We start from the raw sequence: 20,186 nt of genomic DNA on the forward strand, positions 1-20,186 counted from the left end.
TTTGCTCTTCCTAAAAATACATGTTTAGCATATATTGATGTGACTGAACATGCTTCTTTACTTTTTGAAAATCTTAGTTAAATGCTTTGTGAGAGTCAGTTTTTGTCAATGACACTCCAGAAAAAGCTACCTTACAAAGAGTCACAGGTCTGAATGGAGGAAGGATATTATTTGCTTCCCTTGCTAAAGTATGGCATTCATTGTGCAATCTACCAATTACGCCAAGATTTTTGTTTTCGTTAAACTAATACAATTTCTATCTTCCTTCATATTAATCAGCTTGCATTGAGGATCTCCAGAGAAACAGAACCAATAAGATATATATGGATATATAAGAAGAAATTTATTATGGGAAGTGGCTCATGTGATAGTACTGAGGCTGAGATATGCTAAAATCTGCCAACTGCAAGCTAGAGAACCAAGAAAGCCAGCGGTGTAATTCGGTCCAAGTTCCAAGGTCTGAGAACTGGGGTGTGGAAAGAGGGAAGTGTAGGTGGACCAGTTGGGGGGAGGTCAGGGAAAGACTGGGGTGACATGCTGGTAAGTCCTGGAATCTCAAGGCCCAAGAACCAGGAAAATCAGATGTCCTAGGGTAGGAGAAGATGGACGTCCCAGCTCCACAGTTTGCCCTTCCTCCACCTTTTAGTTCTGTTTGGGCTCTCAAGAGACTGGATGATAGCTGTCTACACTGGTGAGGGGAAATCTTTACTTAGTCTACTGATTCAAATGCTAACCTGTTCTGGAAATACCATCACAGACACACTCAGAAATAATGTTTTACCAGTTTTCTGGGTTTCCTTAGCCCAGTCAAGATGACATAAAATTAACCATTGTACAGCTCTTAAAATTTAACTGGAGGATATTATGTTTCTGTATTTTAAAAAACAGATTCAAACTTGACTTCACCGCTTCATTTGGGATACGAGTAACCAAGTTAGAAAATTCTGTTCCCATAACTTTTTAGTGTACCTAGAAAGTTTTAAATAAATTATACACTTAAATTGTTTTTGGCAAGAACACTGCAAATGGATGAAACGTTTCCAAATATTCAAATTTAAAATGTTCTTTCCATAGCATGAATTTCTTTGAAAAAGCTCCTATTTTCTCTCATTATTAAAATGAGAATCTTAATTTGAAGAGACAAATTATTTATTTTTTAAAAATATTTGCACGGTAACATATTACTAACAGCTACTCATCACAACAGAGGTAAGCAAATTTGAAGTATATATATATTTTTTTTTCAGAAAGAAATCTTTTAAGTATGTTAGCAAAAGATATCTAGTGAACCTGCAATAGATGTCCATGGTCCCTGACATCTCTTTGGTATTGTAAATATCCCATCATTTAAGATAACACAGCCCATAAATCCACTTAACTGGGCATATGGAAATGGCAATAGGCACAAGGTAGTGAAAGCAAAGAGAGAAGGAAGGAGGCCACTGTCAATGCCTTTGTGTAGAAAAGTCTCGTCTTCCTTTACAAGACCGCCTAGGTGATAGATACATGACTGGCTGACACATGCGCCTTGTGAAGACACCAATATGAATTTGTGCATTAAGAAGTAAAGCTCAGTTTTTCTTTTTTTTTTTTAGAAAAGTGACTATGAATAGAAGTTCCATAGTTTCTTCCCATACTCCACTGGATGATCTCTGTGTAGTCACTGCATATGCACGTACTGCACTTTTAAAACCACTGGTTTAGAGCCAGGCTTCTGTTTTTAGATGTCTGGCTTTCAGTTTGTGTCATAACTTTTCTCTCAATCTAGTGTCTGTTTCTTAAAGTGCTGTCCGCAGCTGAGCAGTTTCGGAACAGTTACAAATGCAGATTTCTGGGTCCTATTACAGAGCTATTTACACTAGAATGTCTGGGAATCTGTATTTATAACAAGATGCCGCAGGTGCTTCTTTGTCACACCACAGTTTAAGATCCACTGCATTAGACTGCAATCCTTGTGCTGAGGGGACCGTGTCCCCCTAATTCATTATATCCCCAGGACCCGGCACAGGAAGCGATAAACAGTTGCTGAACTGAAGCGCAATGAACAGCATAAATTCTCCTCTGGCAGAGAGCTTGAGGGTTTGGTTGGGAGTTATTAGTCAACATACGTTCATTCACTCACTCATCCACCCATTATTGTAGGTACTTGGGTAACAGAATATAAAACAGACCAAACACACTTCTGTCATGGCGTTGATACATCAGCAGGGGAGACAGAAAATAAAAAATAACATAATATACAAATGATCTACTCTGATAGAAGGTGATCATTGCCATGGAAAGGAGAATAGAGCAGGCTAAGGGGATCAGGTGTGCTGGTGTAGGGGGTCATGGGGGCAGGGCAACTGCACGGTGCTCCCACTGAGAAGACTGCACCTTAGCCAAGACTTAGAGGTGAGAGCATCAACCAAGTGGCTATTCCTTTCACTTGCCACAAATCCTGTTCATCCTTCTTTACATGATTCAGGACTTCCGAGACATTTTACATGCTACTGGTACGTGGCAGGAGCTCAGTAAATGTTGGCTAAATGAACAAATATACATGTTGGAGAAAGAAACAATGTGGAGAGATGAAACAATAAAGTTCCTCCTGAAACCAGGAAAATCAACCAAGTAAATAAAGAGCTACTCCAAATCATATGAAGCTACTTGGAAAATGTCATGAACAGCATCCGAGGACCTTGCTCACACATCAAATGCTAGAGCGAACCCCCCTACACAGAGCCGAACTGGCCGGGGCCTGGAGTGCCGGCAGTGCTAGGCTGGTCTGAGCGAACTGCCGCTTGCAAATATCCGCAGACCTACCTGACATTTCCCTATGTAGTAATCACACAAATCATGAAATACACTTAAAAATCCTCTGTGATAAAATCTTTCGTGATTTTGTTTTGCTTTTGTTCTTGGAACAGATATAACTTCTTGCCTAAAGTATTTAAATAAGACAAAGTTAATTGATTACGGTTATGCAGTTTACCACTTGAATGCATTGACTTTGATTCCTATAAAATGGTATATTTAAAATTTTAAATTAGCAATACAATATTTACTGAGCTAAGATACTTAAGGGGCAAATAAAATATCTGTTGTGGCCACAACTACTTATATTAAAAAGAATTAGTTTTTTTTTCCTATTTTGCCAGTTTTAAGTTTATAATCTTTTTGTCATACTCTGGGATCTATAACTTTCAATTTCTTGAAATTGTAACAGTAAGACAACTGTAGAAACAACTCCAAGTAGTGCCTTTTCTTTTTAAATAAGCTACTTCATCTACAGTAAGGAGAATAAGTGATTGGCTAGATTCTCACAGCATCTAGAGCTGCAAATGACTTTTAGAGATTATAGGCTAATTAAAGCCTCACCAGTCACCTATCGCTTTTTAAAAAAACAATTAATGAACCTGAATCTAAGGCAGCAAAAGGTTAAATGATTTCTCTGGGGGTAAAATGGCAAGTCAGCAGTGAGGCAGGGCCGACACTTCATTCCTTGGCCTCAGGGACGTATCAAAAACATATCGCTGTAACGTGTTGTAATACCTTAATGCTTTTACATTTGGGGCCTCCTAGTGCCTTTCTAAACACACAGGCATAGGATTAATAGCTTTAAAAGCTTAAGTAATCTATTTAAAATAAATATTTTCCCCCTAAAAACCTACATTTCCCTTACTTATAAGATATTAAATAAAAGGCAGGGGAATGGTTTGTAGATTTTATTTTATTTATTGTTAATCAGAACAGAATTAACCATGCATCCTAGTCTCTTCTTTAGTTATTTGAGGAAAAATAAATCACTGCTGCAATTGGTTGTTTCAGAGAAGAAACCCTTTCACCTAAAACATGCAGAGCAATCTTTGCCACAAAGTTTCACAGCTCTCTTTGGCCACCCAAAAGAAAAATCACTAAGCTTCCCAAGAGTGACTTCCAAGATTTAAACAAAGACATGCCTATTTTGAGCAAATATTATACTATGAGCAATTATTTATAGCCAATAAATCTAGTAAAAATCATTGGGATGAAATCTGCCTTACGCTGACTTTTCACTTAAACATACAACATTTGTTTATGCTGAATAGGAACACACAAATTGGAATACCATATAAATTAATGCCAAATAAAATACTATCGCATTAAGACACATTTGATAGACTTTTAAAAATGAGTGTGTGCTAATACACGAGGTACTGAGAGGGGACAATGTCATTCTCTAGGTCCCTGAGGGGGTCACCGAGTGAGTCTGGATGGAGAACTGCAAGGCCCAGCTTGGCCACTTGCTTCAGCAATTCTCAGGGGCTTTGCTTATGCTGTTTTCCTAAGACAGAGTAACATCTCCCAAGAAAATTCTTCAAAGCCCAGTCGGAATGCCTCTCCCAAGTGGAAGTCTTTCTGACTCTCAAAGTCCAAATTAGCTGTTCTTCTTGCAATACTCTCACTCAAGTTACATTCCATAACGATTAGTTCTTTACATCTATAAGGGACTATGTCCTAGTCCCATGGATTAATTCTCATGCTCTGCCCACAGTAGGTAATTAAAAAGTGTATCTGTTGAATTGTATCTTGCTAAAATAGGTCCAGAAGGGTTTACTGGGGTTATGTGGTCTAGCCTCTTCATTCTACAGTTCAAGAGAAGGAGTGAGTTGCCCAATACACACAGCAGGCTGTGATATGAGTGGAACCTGAATTCTGTGCTTCCCTCGTGTGGCTGCCACTGGGTTAGTGCTGTTGGAGCTCTAATCCCTGACCTAGCAAAGCACCTAGCAAAGCACTCATTTTGGTAGGTGAAAAAGACTGGTCTAGTTCCCTTGTCACTACACAGTGAAGCAGAAAATTGATAAAATGAAAGCAACACTGACTGGTAGTGTATGGAAGGAAGCCAAGACAGTATTTTAAAAGACAGACATAATATATTTTCAGGAGCCTGGCCAATCTTCCTAACTCATGCAATGGCCTACTGGTCAGATCCATGTGACAGCCCAGACGTCTGAATAAGTGAATGTGCTCTACCAAGTGAGCAACTCATTTAAGAAGAGTTCTTAGAACTTTTGGCTGAGAGTAAGAGTAGTTTGTAATGAGAGCATGTCTCACTCATCAGAAGAATCACCACAAAACCAGCTTTCCCTGGTTCGTCCATTGTCTCAGGCAGGTTCCCCCAAGCTCCTGGCTCTAGTCAAACTGTAGGTCTTCTTTCAGTTCCATCAACAGTCTTGGCACTTTTTTACTTTGGAATGTTTGCTGTTTCCCTGTCTGGAGACTTTTCTCCCTGTTCTCTGTCTGGCTGACGCCTTCTCCTCCATTAGTTCTCACCTAACATGGTATCTCCTCCAGAGAGAGGGCCTTTTGACCAACCTACATAATTAGGTCTTCACTCAGCCCAGATTCTTCCTCTTCTTCTTATTTTTATGATACCCTATTTGTATCCTTTATAACATATGAGAAATTGAGTACTTTCTTGTTTACTTGTGTATTATGATAAAGGCCACATCTTTTTCTATATATATATCACCAGGATCTAAACAATGCCTGTTGAATTCTAGATAGTATACAATAAAGACTGGTTTGTTGAAGAAATAAATAAATTAAAAATATTTTTATAAAACAAATTCAAAATTATTTGAAGTCCCCAGTAAACCCTTAACAACTTTTGAGAAACACAATTCTACTTTATAAAATGCCTACAGTAAGAACAAATTTCAAATACTGGTTTAGTAAAGATTTTCAGATTACTTCTTTGCAGATTTTTGATAGTCACCATTTACTTCAGAAGTAAAACTTAAGGTTTTTTCAATGTTGCTCTATGTCAAAAAAGTCTATAACTGATTAATCACTAATACCTAAATATTAACAATAATAAACATCCAGTTGGCTGTAATCTAATGATAAAAAAAGAATGACATGTAGTTACATAGCTCAGATACAAAGAAAAAATATTTGAGGGGGAGACATTAACAGAGGAAAAAAAAAAATAGATTCTCAAAGAATGGCAGGTTTCAGAGAAATGCTCCAGCTTTTTAGGGAATAAAAAAAGGATGAAGAAAACAGAAGTAGCATTCTTTCTACAAGAGAAAATCCGATTAAAAACTAATACCGGAAAATCTGAACAGAACCTCTGATGTGTGGAACATCATGAAAAGTAAATAAATGGATGCTGTGCATCCTCCTCAAAGAGTTAATATATGTGGTTTTAAGTTCTTTACTACTCAGAGGGGAAAAAATTACAATACCATTACTGTGATACACATTTTCCAGCATTGTCACTTGACTGGTAGTAGGCTTGGATCCATTCACCATTTTTCAATTTGATACATTTTACCAAAGCCATTTGATATTTTTAAAAAGTAACACCTACAGTGGGGTTTTTTGGAATTAGAAGAGTAAAAATCTATTACCTGCATAAAATCTGAAAACTGAATATTTAGACTTTTTATAATTTAAAAAGGCAAAATTTAATATAACTCCAAATAAAAGCCAAAACAGAATTGGCCAAGCATAAGAACATTGTACACTATATTTTTTACAGTGTGTTTCTGTGTACAAGAATGACTATGAAATTAAATTGTCTTATTTCTAGCAATTTTCTTCCATAAACAATAGCAGTCACTGCTAAAAGGGTTGCTTGCAAACTTACTAGAAATATTTTTTGGAGGATATTCTAGTCTTCAAAACAAACAGTGGCTGTCAAATTCTTACTACATAATCTAAAATGTTAATCCATGTACTGTATTTCATTTGTAATAAGTCTTTGTGATAAGGTTAACACTTCAACACACAACACAAATAAGAGAACACCGAAAAATGAAAATTACTTTGCTTATGTTTCCGTATTAGAATTTTATTTGCTAAAGGGTAAAAACAGATTTGCAAAATTCACAGTTAACTTAAAACAATAGTTTTAAACCTTTTATTCCTAGCCCTTACTGCCTTCAGGAAGGAGAGAACATCTGGTTATTTAAGGAACACAATATGTTCACATTTTCTATGACTTTTGTTTCTAATTGGGTTTTTAAATTTTTTTTTTTTTTGAATTTGAACAACTAGTTAGAACAATGTTTTTTAATCACTTCATATTTTTCCGACTGTCCTCCTTCTATCCCTCCACTTCATTTAGTGGATTGTTTTTGGAAATCTGCTCAGTGGTTCTAATATGATAAACACAAGAAAATGAGAATTAGGAACATGGTCTGAGGAACTAAGTATAGAAACCGTACTTATGGTGAACAGAGTACAGGATGCTACAGATATCTGACATTTGGTCTCTTTATATAGCATACATTTAAGAAAATTTCAAATAGTTCTAGGTCCACTTCACTTATATACATGGCAGTTTTATTTATTACAGATGCAAATTAAATGTCTATTACAAATTGAATAATTTTTATGACAGATACTAGTAAATAGGATTCTACTATTTTTATTTTTTATTTTTTTTAATTTTTTTTTTTTTTTTTTAAGATTTTATTTATTTGTGAGAGAGACAATGAGAGACAGAGAGCATGAGAGGGAGGAGGGTCAGAGGGAGAAGCAGACTCCCTGTTGAGCAGGGAGCCTGATGTGGGACTCGATCCTGGGACTCCAGGATCATGACCTGAGCCGAAGGCAGTTGCTTAACCAACTGAGCCACCCAGGCGCCCAGGATTCTACTATTTTTAAAACTATAGTTCCTGTGTGGAAAGGTAGTTGGAAGACTTGGGTTCAATTGCTGGCTCTACCACTGACAAGTTGTATTAAATAAGTCTCTAACTTCACTTTGATCCTTAGTTTGTTCATCTACAGAAGCAGAAGCTGGATTAGATCTCTAGGTTCCTTGCAGTTCTGAAATTCTGACAGTCACAGTGAGGTATATTAACTAGATTCTTCGTTATGTCTTTTTTGTTCCATAATACTTCAAGGTGGTAATATGTTTTCAAACAATTCTGACACATAGTAAATTAAGGAACTAGATGCCCTTTAAGTTCAAGTTATAGGGTTCATTAACCATCCTGATAAAAATGGCAGCTGACAAATATACAATTGGCAATGGCTTCCATGGAATGTAGGTATGGGTTCCAGAAATACGTGAGGTGAGTGAGATCCACCTAGATTAGAGTCAGTATGGTGTACTGGAAGAGGCTTAGCAACTGCGTCAGAATTTAATTCTACCATTATTTTCTTAATACCAACTACTGCAGAACACATAGCTAAATGCTAATAAATGAGCAGGATCATACGGAATAATTGATGCAATAAATAAGCAAATAGCTAAAATATAAAGTTCTTATGGGGACTCAAAGGGGAAAACATGTCCTATCTAAGCCTGGGAATGGCTTCCTGAAGGAAGTAGAAGGTATGCTGGGAATCTTAGGAGGGGATGGATACATATAAGGGTCATGGAGCCATTCTAGCTAGCTTGGAACCTTACAAGTTTTTGGCCTAGGGAAAGCCACATAACCTTAATCTGTCTACACTGAAAAAGAATGAAGAAAGATAACCTGCTTTGCCTACCTCATAGCTTGTTGTAAGGACCAAATTAAGCACATCCAAGTGCTTAGAAACTATGAAGGAGGACGATCCTATTATTACATTTTACAGCCCCATTATTTCAGTCTGTTCAAATGAGAAATCTTTTCGCAGTAAAGCCTACATCTGATATAAAACAATTAAAGCCCAGTGTCTCATGCTCTAGTTGCCGAGTCTATTCTCAACTGAGCAATCTCCACTGGGATTTATGGAAAGCCGTAGGACAAAGTGCTTTTCTGAAGCTGGCAATGAACTTGGGAGGGCTCAGAGTTCCTTGTTTATTTTTATTTTATTGAGTCTGTCAGCAGCACTCAACACTACTGTCACAAGGTACTGGACTATGTGAAAATGTACTTTCATGCCTCAAATCTCATCCTTCTACTAGTTCGCTTCACAGAGACTCGTGTGTTTATATACTTACTCTGATCTACTTGAATTGGGAATGATTCAGGTATTTTAAGTGTTTCATTGTTAATAATAAATAGAAAAAAATTAAGCACTCTGATGTTTGGATTTTTAGAGAATACGGGCGGGGTACTACCATCATCTTCCTTCCCCTTTTTTTCTTCCTTAGTATAAATGGCCTCCTATATGAATTTATAATGACATTAGTACACTGAAAACTCTGTCCACGTGTGGATTTCTATGTCATATATAAACTTGCTCTGTGTGTATATGTGTGTGTGTGTGTGTGTGTTCCATTTGTACCTTTGTAGCCTGGACTGGATCTTATTAGATCATTGTAAGTCAGCTTTTTGTGGACAAAGGAGCTCTGGTTGGGCGGGTCATTAGAGACAATTTAATTCAACCCCAAAAGAGAAGACCAAGATTCAGCAAGCATGAGTTTCCCCAAATCACAAGGATGGTTATTAGCAGAGTCAAGATTTGACCCAGTGTCCTGATTTCTAATTCAGTCTCCTTGTTCTTTAACTAAACCTATCACCTTGCTGGGTTAGCTATGTGAAAGCCCCTTAAACTATACAGCTTTCTTTATTTTTCCTATAGATAACATCATTCTATAAACTTGTTCTCAACAACCTTTTAAACGTGATTCTCTCCTCATCATCAATTTTTTCTGTCTCAGAAATATCAGCTTAAGGTCCTGTATTTTGGACCATTATCTTGATCATGTTTTTACTTAGTTAGATCCTAAATGTAAAAGTGGGGAATACTGTTTTTTTAGAGATACTTATGCTATTTTTTTTCTCTTAATCCTTAGAGAATATATTTTTTAATGCTTATAGAATTGGCTTCATTATACTTAATATTATGTACACTACCTTATTGAGATAAAAAGTACTCTATTAAAATCATAGATTTTACTAATAACACTGATTGATTTGTTATATAGAATCCTACATCTAGAAGAGTGGATGATTCATAGCAAGATCAACCATATTTAGCCAGGGAGAAATTACCAAGATCGATAGGTTTAGATAACATATTCACTTCTCCCTTCAGTAAACCAAATAAATCATATAGGTAGAGAATTCAAATAGTTATTTTAACAGTTTTTTCCACACTCTGTATGATTCTAAGAATTCCTAATGCTGAGCTGATAGAGCTTACCTTAAGTTTACAGACCAAAACTCATATACCTCATTGACGAGTAACTGCATTCTTTTTTCCTTTTATAGATATTGTGGTTATTTTTATAAAACAAAATATGTAAAAATATGGGATTTTTTATCTTATAATCAGACTCCTAAGCCTTATCAGGAAAAAAAATATGCTATCTTATGTATCAGAGAAATGATGGATTATATTTCTGATACTTAATGAAATATTGTGTAGGAGAAATGATATAAAATTGTGTATTTTTGTACAAAATGGGTATAGGCACAAGGAAATAAAATCTTTTAAATCTATCAAAGAATAAATAGAGGTCATACTCAAATGTTGAAGTCAACAGCCGAGAGAAAAGCAGAAATCCTTTAGAATTAAAATTTACATTAAACTTGGAGGCCCAAGTCGATCAGACAGAGCTTGGCAATGGATCCACAGACAGACTGACTCAAAGACAGTTCGACAACTGCCAACATGACTGTTGGGAATTCTGCCAAGGAGCCAAAGGCTGGGATTACCACCCAATGCCTGGCATTCTCATACTTGTGTTTGAAGCTCTCTCTCTTATACTTCATCCAATATTTTTGTTTGGCTCAAAAGCATCAAGGATTCACAGATTTTTTTAGATCATTAAATGTTCTTATTTTCAAGAAATATAACATTAGTTGTAAAAGAGCACACTTTTTCTCTGAAGTGTAAAGAAAATTTTGGTGGCTTGCTTTAAGTTCAAATAGAGAAATCAGCATTAAAGTCTGTTTAAATCTTTATTTTATTAGGTTACTCTTCACCCACAAAATAAAAAATACATATTCCTCACATGAAATGATTTAGTATTTCATTGTGTCATAAACTTTTACAGAACCAGTCCTTTTTATAGCTCTAATGTCTTGGTCCTCAAATGGCCCCTGAAGCTCTCCCTGGATAAGTTGGTCCCTGGGAGGGGTACCAATGATAATGAAGTGTGGTTATAAGGAGAAGCAACTGCCGAACTACTCCCTTGAGTTATGAGGAAGGTAGAGGGCAGAACAACCTTCTGAGGGACAAGAGATGTGTGTTCCAGGTTCTCATGGCAATGTCCACTTAATTTACCTGCTAAGCTGCTAGCCAGTGAGGTATGTGAGTTTTGCCTACGTCTCTAGGCAAATTCTGTCATTAGGCAATTCACCTATCATTACACAAATTCTCCATTAGGAATTCTTGGGAGTCATGCTGAGAAACCAATTTTTCACCCAACTTAAAATTGTGCATATTCTCTTTGGAAAGCTTACCTTTGGATCTCGAAGGAACAGAGCCTTGAGAATCAGTGAGTGTACGTCCCCAATTAGTGGGTAATGCATCAGAAGGCCAAGACAGGTCTGGTAGTTACTAGAGATCACTAAATATTAAGAGGAAAAAAAAAAAAGAATTCAGAAGCAATACTGTTTAAGATGTTTGCATTACTTGAGAGTAAAAAAATAACAACTTAGATTCAAAGAAAGCAAACCAATAACTCAATTAATTTGATAAAAGGAAATAGGGAGAAGGGATCTCTACCAAATGGCCTTTGAAGCAGCACACTGTACTGTTAACTGCAATCTAATATCTAGCACTTATCCTCAGGGGGTGTTGGAAGAAGAGCCTCAGATACAGAGATGTGTACGTTTGCAATATAAATAAACTCTTAGAAGCATGCATATTTATTGCCATTTATATGTCTGTGTTTAAATGTCTCTAGTTTTGCTGCTTAGAAATTAGTAACAAAAATCTTATGAATGGGAAAGAACCAGTTTAAAATTCTCATAAAATAATATCTATCCTAATTATTATGCTTCATAAGTTACATGTTACATTTATTCTTTTATATATAAATATTACATAATTCAAAGTTTAAAAAATATAATTTCTTCCAATTATTTTTCTAAAGGTAATGAGAAATTTAGGGAGAGTATCTATGCAGCATTTCTTGGAGGAAAAATGTCAAAATCTTCACAGACAAGCCTAACTGTGTTCCTTAGACTGTCATTTAATTTTTTTCCCAAATCAACCTAATTATGGGCGCAATTATTAAACACATCTTTTCAGGCAGGTCTATGTAAACTACTTCATTTCTTGGCAATCCATCTGCCACTGCTGTCACAGTCGGGCCCATTAACGACGCTTGTTTTGTAAGCCACACTGACTGCCTCCACAGCATTGATTGTGAAGAAACTTTACAGTTATAACTTCCTGTTGTTGCAATCGAATCCTTTTCATTAATCAGAACAAGCAGTTGAAAAATATTCCATAGGAAAACAATTGTGATTCTATAGAAACAACACAAATCACAAAAAACAACTGTTTGTGATCAGAAATGCCCTTGCTTCTTAGATTTTTTTTTTTTCCTTTCTTTTGTTGGAAGCACCATTTTTTGCAACAGCTTCCCACCCCCTCCCCCTTCCCAGGAACATTATGGGGAAAGGAGACAGGACTGGGCAAAATGAATAATTATAATCTATGTAAGGAACCACTTTATCATCTTCATTTCCGTTGCTGATCTGACAGCTTGTAATTTCATACATCTGCTTTCATTTGTAAAGCACTCACTTATCCTACCTTTTCTGTATCTGTTCAGACTCTTTTCTTCTTATTCCTTCGTTTTGTCATATTCACATTCAGTTACCTGTTGTCCTTTTTGCTCTAGAATTCAAAAAGCTAGTATACTGAGAATGGTATAACGTTTCCATGTAGGGCTTTCTTTGAGAACTAACAAATAAATAAAACTTAGATAATCAATTCATTTTCTAACTCATACTTTCCCAAATACTATAATGCTTATATACTAGTAACTGACCCAGGAAGAATTCTTGTATATTTTGTAAGAGAAGCAAACGCTTCTGGGCTCGGGATTCCAAGATGTGGGTTTGAATCCTGGGACACCATTTGAACCTTTTCTAAGGTTGCCGTATGATCAAAGGACATAATCTGTTCAGCCGATCGACAGCAGCTGCTCAAAACCTGTTGCGGGTAACCTCTCTGAGCTTCAGTTCAGTCATGTGGAAAACAACTTCCTGATTGAAAAAAAAATGATCTGCCAACTTTATTCAATCCAATAGCTATTTGTTGAGTACCTAACCCATGGCAGGTGCTGTTAGGAGGGGATGCGAGATAAACAAAACACAGTCCTTACTCTGAAGAAAATTAAAGTGCCGAACGGCAGATGTAGAATGACTGCTACTACCACTAAGATGACAATCAATCCCTGAAGGCTTTCTGAGCCTAGGCCCTATGCCAAGAACTTTCCCTACATTATCTCATTTAATTTCTACAATGATCTTATTATAAGGGTATAATTATTATCCCTGTTTTACAGGTGAGAAAACTAATACTTGGAAAGGTTAAGTCATTTGCCCAAATCAATATAGTGATTAGGTAGTGGAGCAGGATTTGAAATTTTGAAGCCTAGCTACAGGATCTGAGCTCTAATACAGGACTTTGTTTTGAAAAGGCAATTGTTTTAAAAATCAGACAACATAGTGAATGCAAAGAGTCATTGCAAACAGGAGTTTATTACTTATTATTACTCTCATGTAGTAGTTTTAAGGAGCTTGGAAGGTCAGCATAACCCAGTCTCTAGGATAGCCTGATATACACAGGTATTTATTTGGAGGGACGAGGGCAACAATCCTGTTCTTACAACTGGACAGAACTTTTGAAGCTGTCGGAAGCTGTAAAAAATATATAAGGGAAGCCAACTAATGCATTAATATTCCACTTGCAGAATGAATGAAGGAGCTAACATTCCTTCTCCCATTTCTCCCTTTCATCCATCCAGTCACTGAATGTTAATGAACATTTCCTGAGCATCTACTATATCCTGGAACACAGAGACGGTGCCAGGCATTGGCACTAGGGATATAATGGCAAATGAATCTGAGCTCTGAAGGGCAGCAGAATTTGCCGCCTGAAATACTGCTGTAGGGTGCTCGCTTCGGCAGCACATACACTAAAACTGGAATGATACAGAGGAAGATTAGCATGGCTCCTGAGCAAGGATGACATGCAAATTCATGAAGCAAAATACTGCTGTAGGAGTTCAGGACATGCCACCCTGAAATATGCCACTTTGGTGTACTGATTATTCTGAGCTGTAGGCACTTGAAAAACAACAAATGCACAGTGAGACTTTCTCTGAACTCCCCTTATCTGCCTAAAGATAAATCCTCCAAAAGGAAGTCCGTTGTCATAAATTCCCCCAAGACAAACTCTGTCACAGATTCATACCTCTCATCTATTCTTCTAAGGGCCCATTTGTCTTCCCTAAAAATAATTTACTTTTCTCTAAGAGGTCTACATCTCCCCACCCTTTCTTTATTAAGATGATATTTAATCCTGAGTTCTAAAACCATATCTTTGAGAGTTGCTCATTTTCCTGAGTAACTACCATATTCAAATGAGGCATACATTTATATTTACATGTCAATATGTTAATTTTATAATTATATTATGTAATAATCATATAATAATAATAAAAGATATATATATTAATAAGCTTCTGTTTTTCTTGTTAATCTATTTTTTTTTGTTGTTGTTAAAGAATCCCAGCTGGGGGCGCCTGGGTGGCTCAGATGGTTAAGTGTCTGCCTTCGGCTCAGGTCATGATCTCCAGGTCCTGGGATCCAGCCCCATGTCAGGCTCCCAGCTCAGCCGGGAGTCTGCCTCTCCTCCTGCTTGTGCTCTCTGTCTCTCTCTCTCTCAAATGAATAAATAAAATCTTAAAAAAAGAATCCCAGCTGAAAACCTAAATGGGTATAAGGTAAAGTTTTACCTCCCCAACAGCCCCCTGTCTTCAGATAATACCATCTCTAATTTATTAATGAAAACTTGTACTTTGAGAGCACTTTTAACTTGCAATTACATACGCTAAGTATTAAGTCCCTTTTGAATAACTGTGCCCAATTTAGAGTAGGCAAGAGAGAGTAACACATGCTGTTTTAAAAACAAAATAGCAGAGATCTGATCGAGTAAGAATTTAGTTTTGATCTTCAGAGCAAAGTTTTGTGGAATGTGAGAAACTCACCTGTACTGCTGTTCCTTCTCTAGCGTTTACTCCATCAGAGCAGGGCAGTGACACAGGAAAAAACGTGAAAGATTTAAAAAAGGCCGAGTTTTGGTATCTCCCTACATTTGAAATCAAGTATGTACATGCTTTAAAGACAAAGTACTGAAGCTACACACTCTGAAGAGCTTATTCAGAGAAGTGGAAGACAAAGGTGAGTGGTACCTAGGAAAACATAGTGGATCTGGGATCAGATGATCTAGATTAGACTCTAGATCAAATCTAGATCAGACTGCTGGCTAGTCACTTATTATGTGGGTGAACTTAGGCAAGGTACTGAACTTCATGAACTTTATTTCCCCCACTGATAAAACAATAATAATGCTTACTCTAGCTGCAGGGTTTCTGTAAGCATGGCACAGATGCAAGGTAGTGTGCTGCCCATCTTGCTTAATTCTTGCTGAATGGCACTCCCTCTGCACAAAGCAGAGCCGATGTCTCTGTCTCTATTTTTTTCAAAGATTTTATTCATTTATCTGAGAGTGACGGAGATAGCTAGAGAGAGCAAGAACTCTTGGAGCTCCCTCCCAGAGAGGGAGAAGCAGGCTCCTCGTTGAGCAACGAGCCCGAAGCGGGACTCGATCCCAGGACCCCAGGATCATGAGCTGAGCCGAAGGCAGACGCTTAACTGACTGAGCCACCCAGGCACCCTCTGTCTCTACTTTTAAATGGCACACGACTGTTCTGGAGTTGTCTAAGGGAGCTGGTTTAAATAGTTTCTTCAGTCATAACAAACAAAAACATAATGAAATCAGTAAAGATAGAGGATGTTACTGTTTTGAGAAAGCTTAGAGCAATACAGTTAAGGAACTTATGGATGATTCAAAGTTAACTGCACCTACAATTGTAACACTTGTAAGTAAAACACTTCATTCAAATTGTTTAATTTTATATTTAGATATACTTACTTTCCCAAGGTAACAAAATGGACGGGAAACAACTAACCAAAGCACACAAAACTAAATGTAGACTTCCTTTAATTTCTCTAAAATTAAGAACAGTAATAGCTATCACTTATTAAGCATCTATAACGTGCCTGGCAACTTGCTACATATTATACAAACACTCTGTAAGTCCTCCTAATCCCCACTAAGGAAAATATTATCATCAACTCCACATTCTAGACAAGGAGATGGTATTGCGGAGAGGATGAACAACACATCTGAGGCCACTGGGCTCCCGAAAGGCAGAGAGGGCTGAACCCAGGTCTGTGTAGCTGAAAGCCTCACTCATCACCACTGTATCTTGTGCTTTCCTGTATTTCTAGCAGAAAATGTAATGACAGGAGTGTCTGTGTACAGAAGCCAAGTTCAGACAAAGTGCAGACGGCTTCTGAATGCCAACTACGTGTGAGACACAGAGAAGCTCATAAGATACACTGAGAACAGCCCTCCATATATAAGGCCAGGTAAAGTAAATATTTAGAAATAGGCATAAATTCTTGTAGTTAGCTATTAAGTGGCATATAAAACAAATAATCATCAATATAAAATAAAAATAATTAGCTAACAACAACAAAGAAGAAAACCTTAAGGCTTTAACATAATTTATTGTACCTCTCTGCTGAAAACAAAGCCGATGTGTAGGTAAGTGCCTTGCAAGGTACCTGGCACACAAATGACATTCAATAAATGCTATGTGCTCTGAAAAAATACTTGTTGAGGATCTAATACATGATGAAAAAAAGAAATACTTATTGCGTTTATTGTCTGCAACTATTTAAAATAAAAACCCTTACTGTTTTAACTTCCCCAGTCACAAAATGGCAACATGCAAAATTAGATTTCAAATGGATCAGAAAACCAGGTGGGGGTAGGGAGTAATCATAAATAAAAACAACAAAACTTATTCTTCTCAGTCTTGGAGAAAGCCAAGTATAAAACAGAGTAATGGCCTTCTCCATACAAAGTGATTTTTGTCTAGTGTTTAAGATTCTCCTAAGAGATTCTCCTAAGATGTTGTCCTTCCGGGTTTCCCTCCCTGGTTGGCACTATGACAACTGCCTCTCTGAGCACCATCAATCACAGCAACATCCACTCTCAAAACCTAAGATGGACACACTCCTCCGTAAACAATGGGATGGCCCTTATATCTCTAGTAGATTTTGTGCAGAAATATGAGAATTTTCAATTAGATTTTTGGAAAGAGAACGATCTCAAATTCTGAGGAGCTCACTCTTTTTTCCTAGAAAAAAACTTAAAAAAATTTTTTTTAAAGATTTTAAGTAATCTCTACACCTACCAAGGGGCTCGAATTCACAACCCCGAGATCATGAGTCGCATGCTCTACTGACTGAGCCAGCCAGGCACCCCTAGAAAAAACCTTTAAAAAGTGCTCTTTTCAATGCTTTCCAAGCTTAATACACTTTAAGCAGAATTTATTTCAATCAGATCAAACAACATAAGAGATCTTCTCAAGAATTTATACTTTTAAACATACAGTGTTGTCAATGGAAAGGTAGTAAGCAAGCAAGCATCCAAGTGGAGGACTGCTAGTCGGTAGGGTGTGAGCACAGGACAAAGAATACTGTACTAGTGAAGTCAGCATGGCCACAAGTTAGCTCCAGAGTGCCGACGGGACTAGGATTAAGTCTGAAGCAAATCAGTTATCTGTACAGGCTTACGTTTTGTCATCATCTCTGTCTTGTTACCCATTAAGGGAACTAATGAAATGATACAGTGCAAAAACCTTTAAGTCTTTTAATGCAAGTTATTACCATTAATGTAATAACTGTAGGGATCTGCCTAGAATCAGGGCCCTAGTTCTATCTCCACGTTATAAAATGTTACAGAAATGAAATCTAAAAAATTTAGCATGTATTAAAATTTAGGAAAGAAATAGTAAGTCTGATTCATAGCTTTTGCCTCTCATTTTTTAATCAAGTTTTAATCAATTTGGTTATTTTTAACCAAATGAAGGGAAACCATAGGCCAGGTTTTTAATTATTTGTTTGTCAGTCTGGATACAGATCTGTCGAGCAATTGATTGATCAATGTATCTGTTTTACTTCATTGCTTAGTGATTTTTCATTCTTTACTCAGAAATATAGATCTGTCAGTAGAAAGGGCTGAGGTACAGAAGATATTTAAGAAGTGTTGACAATATCTCTTTCTTGTATTCACTCAGCTAACTAGCATGTATTAAATACCTATTTTGTTCCATATACTGATATGACAAGAAAAAAGACAATCTTAGCTTTCTCTTCATATTGCAGTGGAAGAACAGCATCAGACTAACTGCAACACAGGACAGAGCTGGTAACAGTGGCGCATACAAAGGGCTGTGACAACTGCTCGAGTGGAAAGCTGCAAGGTCAGTGAGTGCCAGGCAACAAGTGGAAGTAACCCTGTGGCAGGAATGCTGAGGAGAAATGGAGACATGCAAGCAGGTGGGGGGCCTGCTTATCCATAGGGGATGGAGTTTAGATTTCACTCTGTATCTGCTACCTCTGCTGACAGACTGTAAGTAATGTGATCAGATTTGGTTTTAAGGAAGATTAATGCCAGCACAGGGTGACCAGTGGGAGGGAGGAAGAGGGACAGGATGCAGGGGGCCAGCTAAAGTTCCTGGTAATACTACAGAGGGGAGAAGAAGAATATTTGAAGTAAGCAAGGGGCAGGGGGGTACAGTGGGCAGAAATTGCTGGAAAAAATGGATAGGTCTTTATATGCAATTAAATTTGAGGAATGTGTGCATATGAGAGAGAAACAGAAAAGCAAAAGAAGACAGTAAGAAATTATCAATAAAAATGTTAATGAATTTACATAATAAGGCTACTTAAAGAATACAGCGACTTTTAGTTATTTCTTTGTGGAAGTTTTAAACATAGTTCTGATTTTTATGAAAGCTATACATGTACACAGTTTAAAAATTCCAATCATCCTAGAAGGCTGGTAACGAAAATAGCACTTGCTGTCTCCCACCCCCTATTTCCCAATCCCCAGGGGCACTTGCTTTCTGTTAGCTGATTAAAAAAAAAATTTACCTTCCATATTGTGGGAAAAACCATGCTAATGTTATTAACTCTGACTTTAAATATTGTCTACTGACTTCCCATTCAAGAAGACGAAGCTTTAACTGAGCACTGAAAGCCAACCCTCCGCCAACCTCCACATCCACACATGCACTCCTGGTCTCCCTCCCCTGATGATGTTACACCATAATTCTGGTTAAGTCAACTTTTAGAGTTTTCATTTTTATAACGAGGCAAATGTTATCTCACAGCTGAGCTACTACTCCTCCTTTTTCCACAGCCTCCTTTCTTGCCTGGGGTTTGTAACTCATGTTTTTCATTTGCCGTATCATGTATATATTTAACACGAGTTTAACCTTAAATACTCTCCCAGTTGTATACATCAATTTTCAAAACTTCAAAAAAATTTTTTAGGTAGTTTTATCCATTTCTTTTCCTTCCTCCCTCTCTCTTTCATTTTTTTTGAGGAAATTTCTCAATTTCTCATGAGCTCTCTGGCCTGTTCCCTCATCCAGGGTTGCCCTTTACCTCTTGCAAGTGTTGTATCTTTATTTCCTAGAGTACCTAGCTTCTTCTTTCTTGCTTTACACCCTTGTTTTGGTGGAGCACATCCTTTAAAAGCTTTATGCAGAGGACATGAATTTTTTGAAAACCTCTCTGTTTGAAAGATTTGCTGTGACAATTAATAGTTAGGCTAGGTACAGAATTCCAGGCTGGAAATACGTTTCCCTCAGAAAATTGGGAGCACTGTTCCAGAATATTTTGGCTTCCAGTTAAAAAGTCTCAAACCATTCTAATTCCCATTCTTCTATGTGACCTGTTTCTCTTCTCCCCGCCTCCATCTAAATTCATAAGTAATGCACCTTAATTTGCATGTATTTTCATATATAATGGATCCTTTCAATTTAGAAACTCATGTTTTTCTGTTCAATTGGAAATTTCTCTTTAATTGCTTCACTGATGATTTTCTCCCTTCTGTTTTTTGTTTATTCTGTGTTTGTTATTTCTTTCTACTCTCTTTCTATTAGAAGAAATCTCATTATCTAGGTGTTGGATCTCCTGGCCTGGCCCTTTTTTTCTTTCTTA

The 20,186-nt window shown here is 37.0% G+C and overlaps 1 protein-coding gene and 1 non-coding gene across 8 annotated transcripts in view; one reads left to right on the plus strand and one right to left on the minus strand.

Annotated features, from left to right (window-relative positions):
* Nucleotides 1-20,186, minus strand: part of TBC1D5 (TBC1 domain family member 5) — a 568,425-nt gene that overhangs the window by 111,028 nt on the left and 437,211 nt on the right. For all 7 annotated transcript variants that reach the window (XM_032408767.1, XM_032408765.1, XM_032408766.1 and 4 more), the window contains one exon: nt 11,322-11,428. In XM_032408767.1, the coding sequence (XP_032264658.1) occupies nt 11,322-11,428 (107 nt within the window). The remainder of the gene's footprint in view (nt 1-11,321; nt 11,429-20,186) is intronic.
* Nucleotides 13,991-14,098, plus strand: LOC116635355. Its single transcript, XR_004300144.1, has one exon. It is a non-coding gene; the product is annotated as a U6 spliceosomal RNA (small nuclear RNA).

The sequence above is a fragment of the Phoca vitulina genome, unplaced genomic scaffold (assembly GCF_004348235.1).
Source record: "Phoca vitulina isolate PV1807 unplaced genomic scaffold, GSC_HSeal_1.0 scaffold10, whole genome shotgun sequence".
Taxonomy (NCBI): Eukaryota; Metazoa; Chordata; class Mammalia; order Carnivora; family Phocidae; genus Phoca; species Phoca vitulina.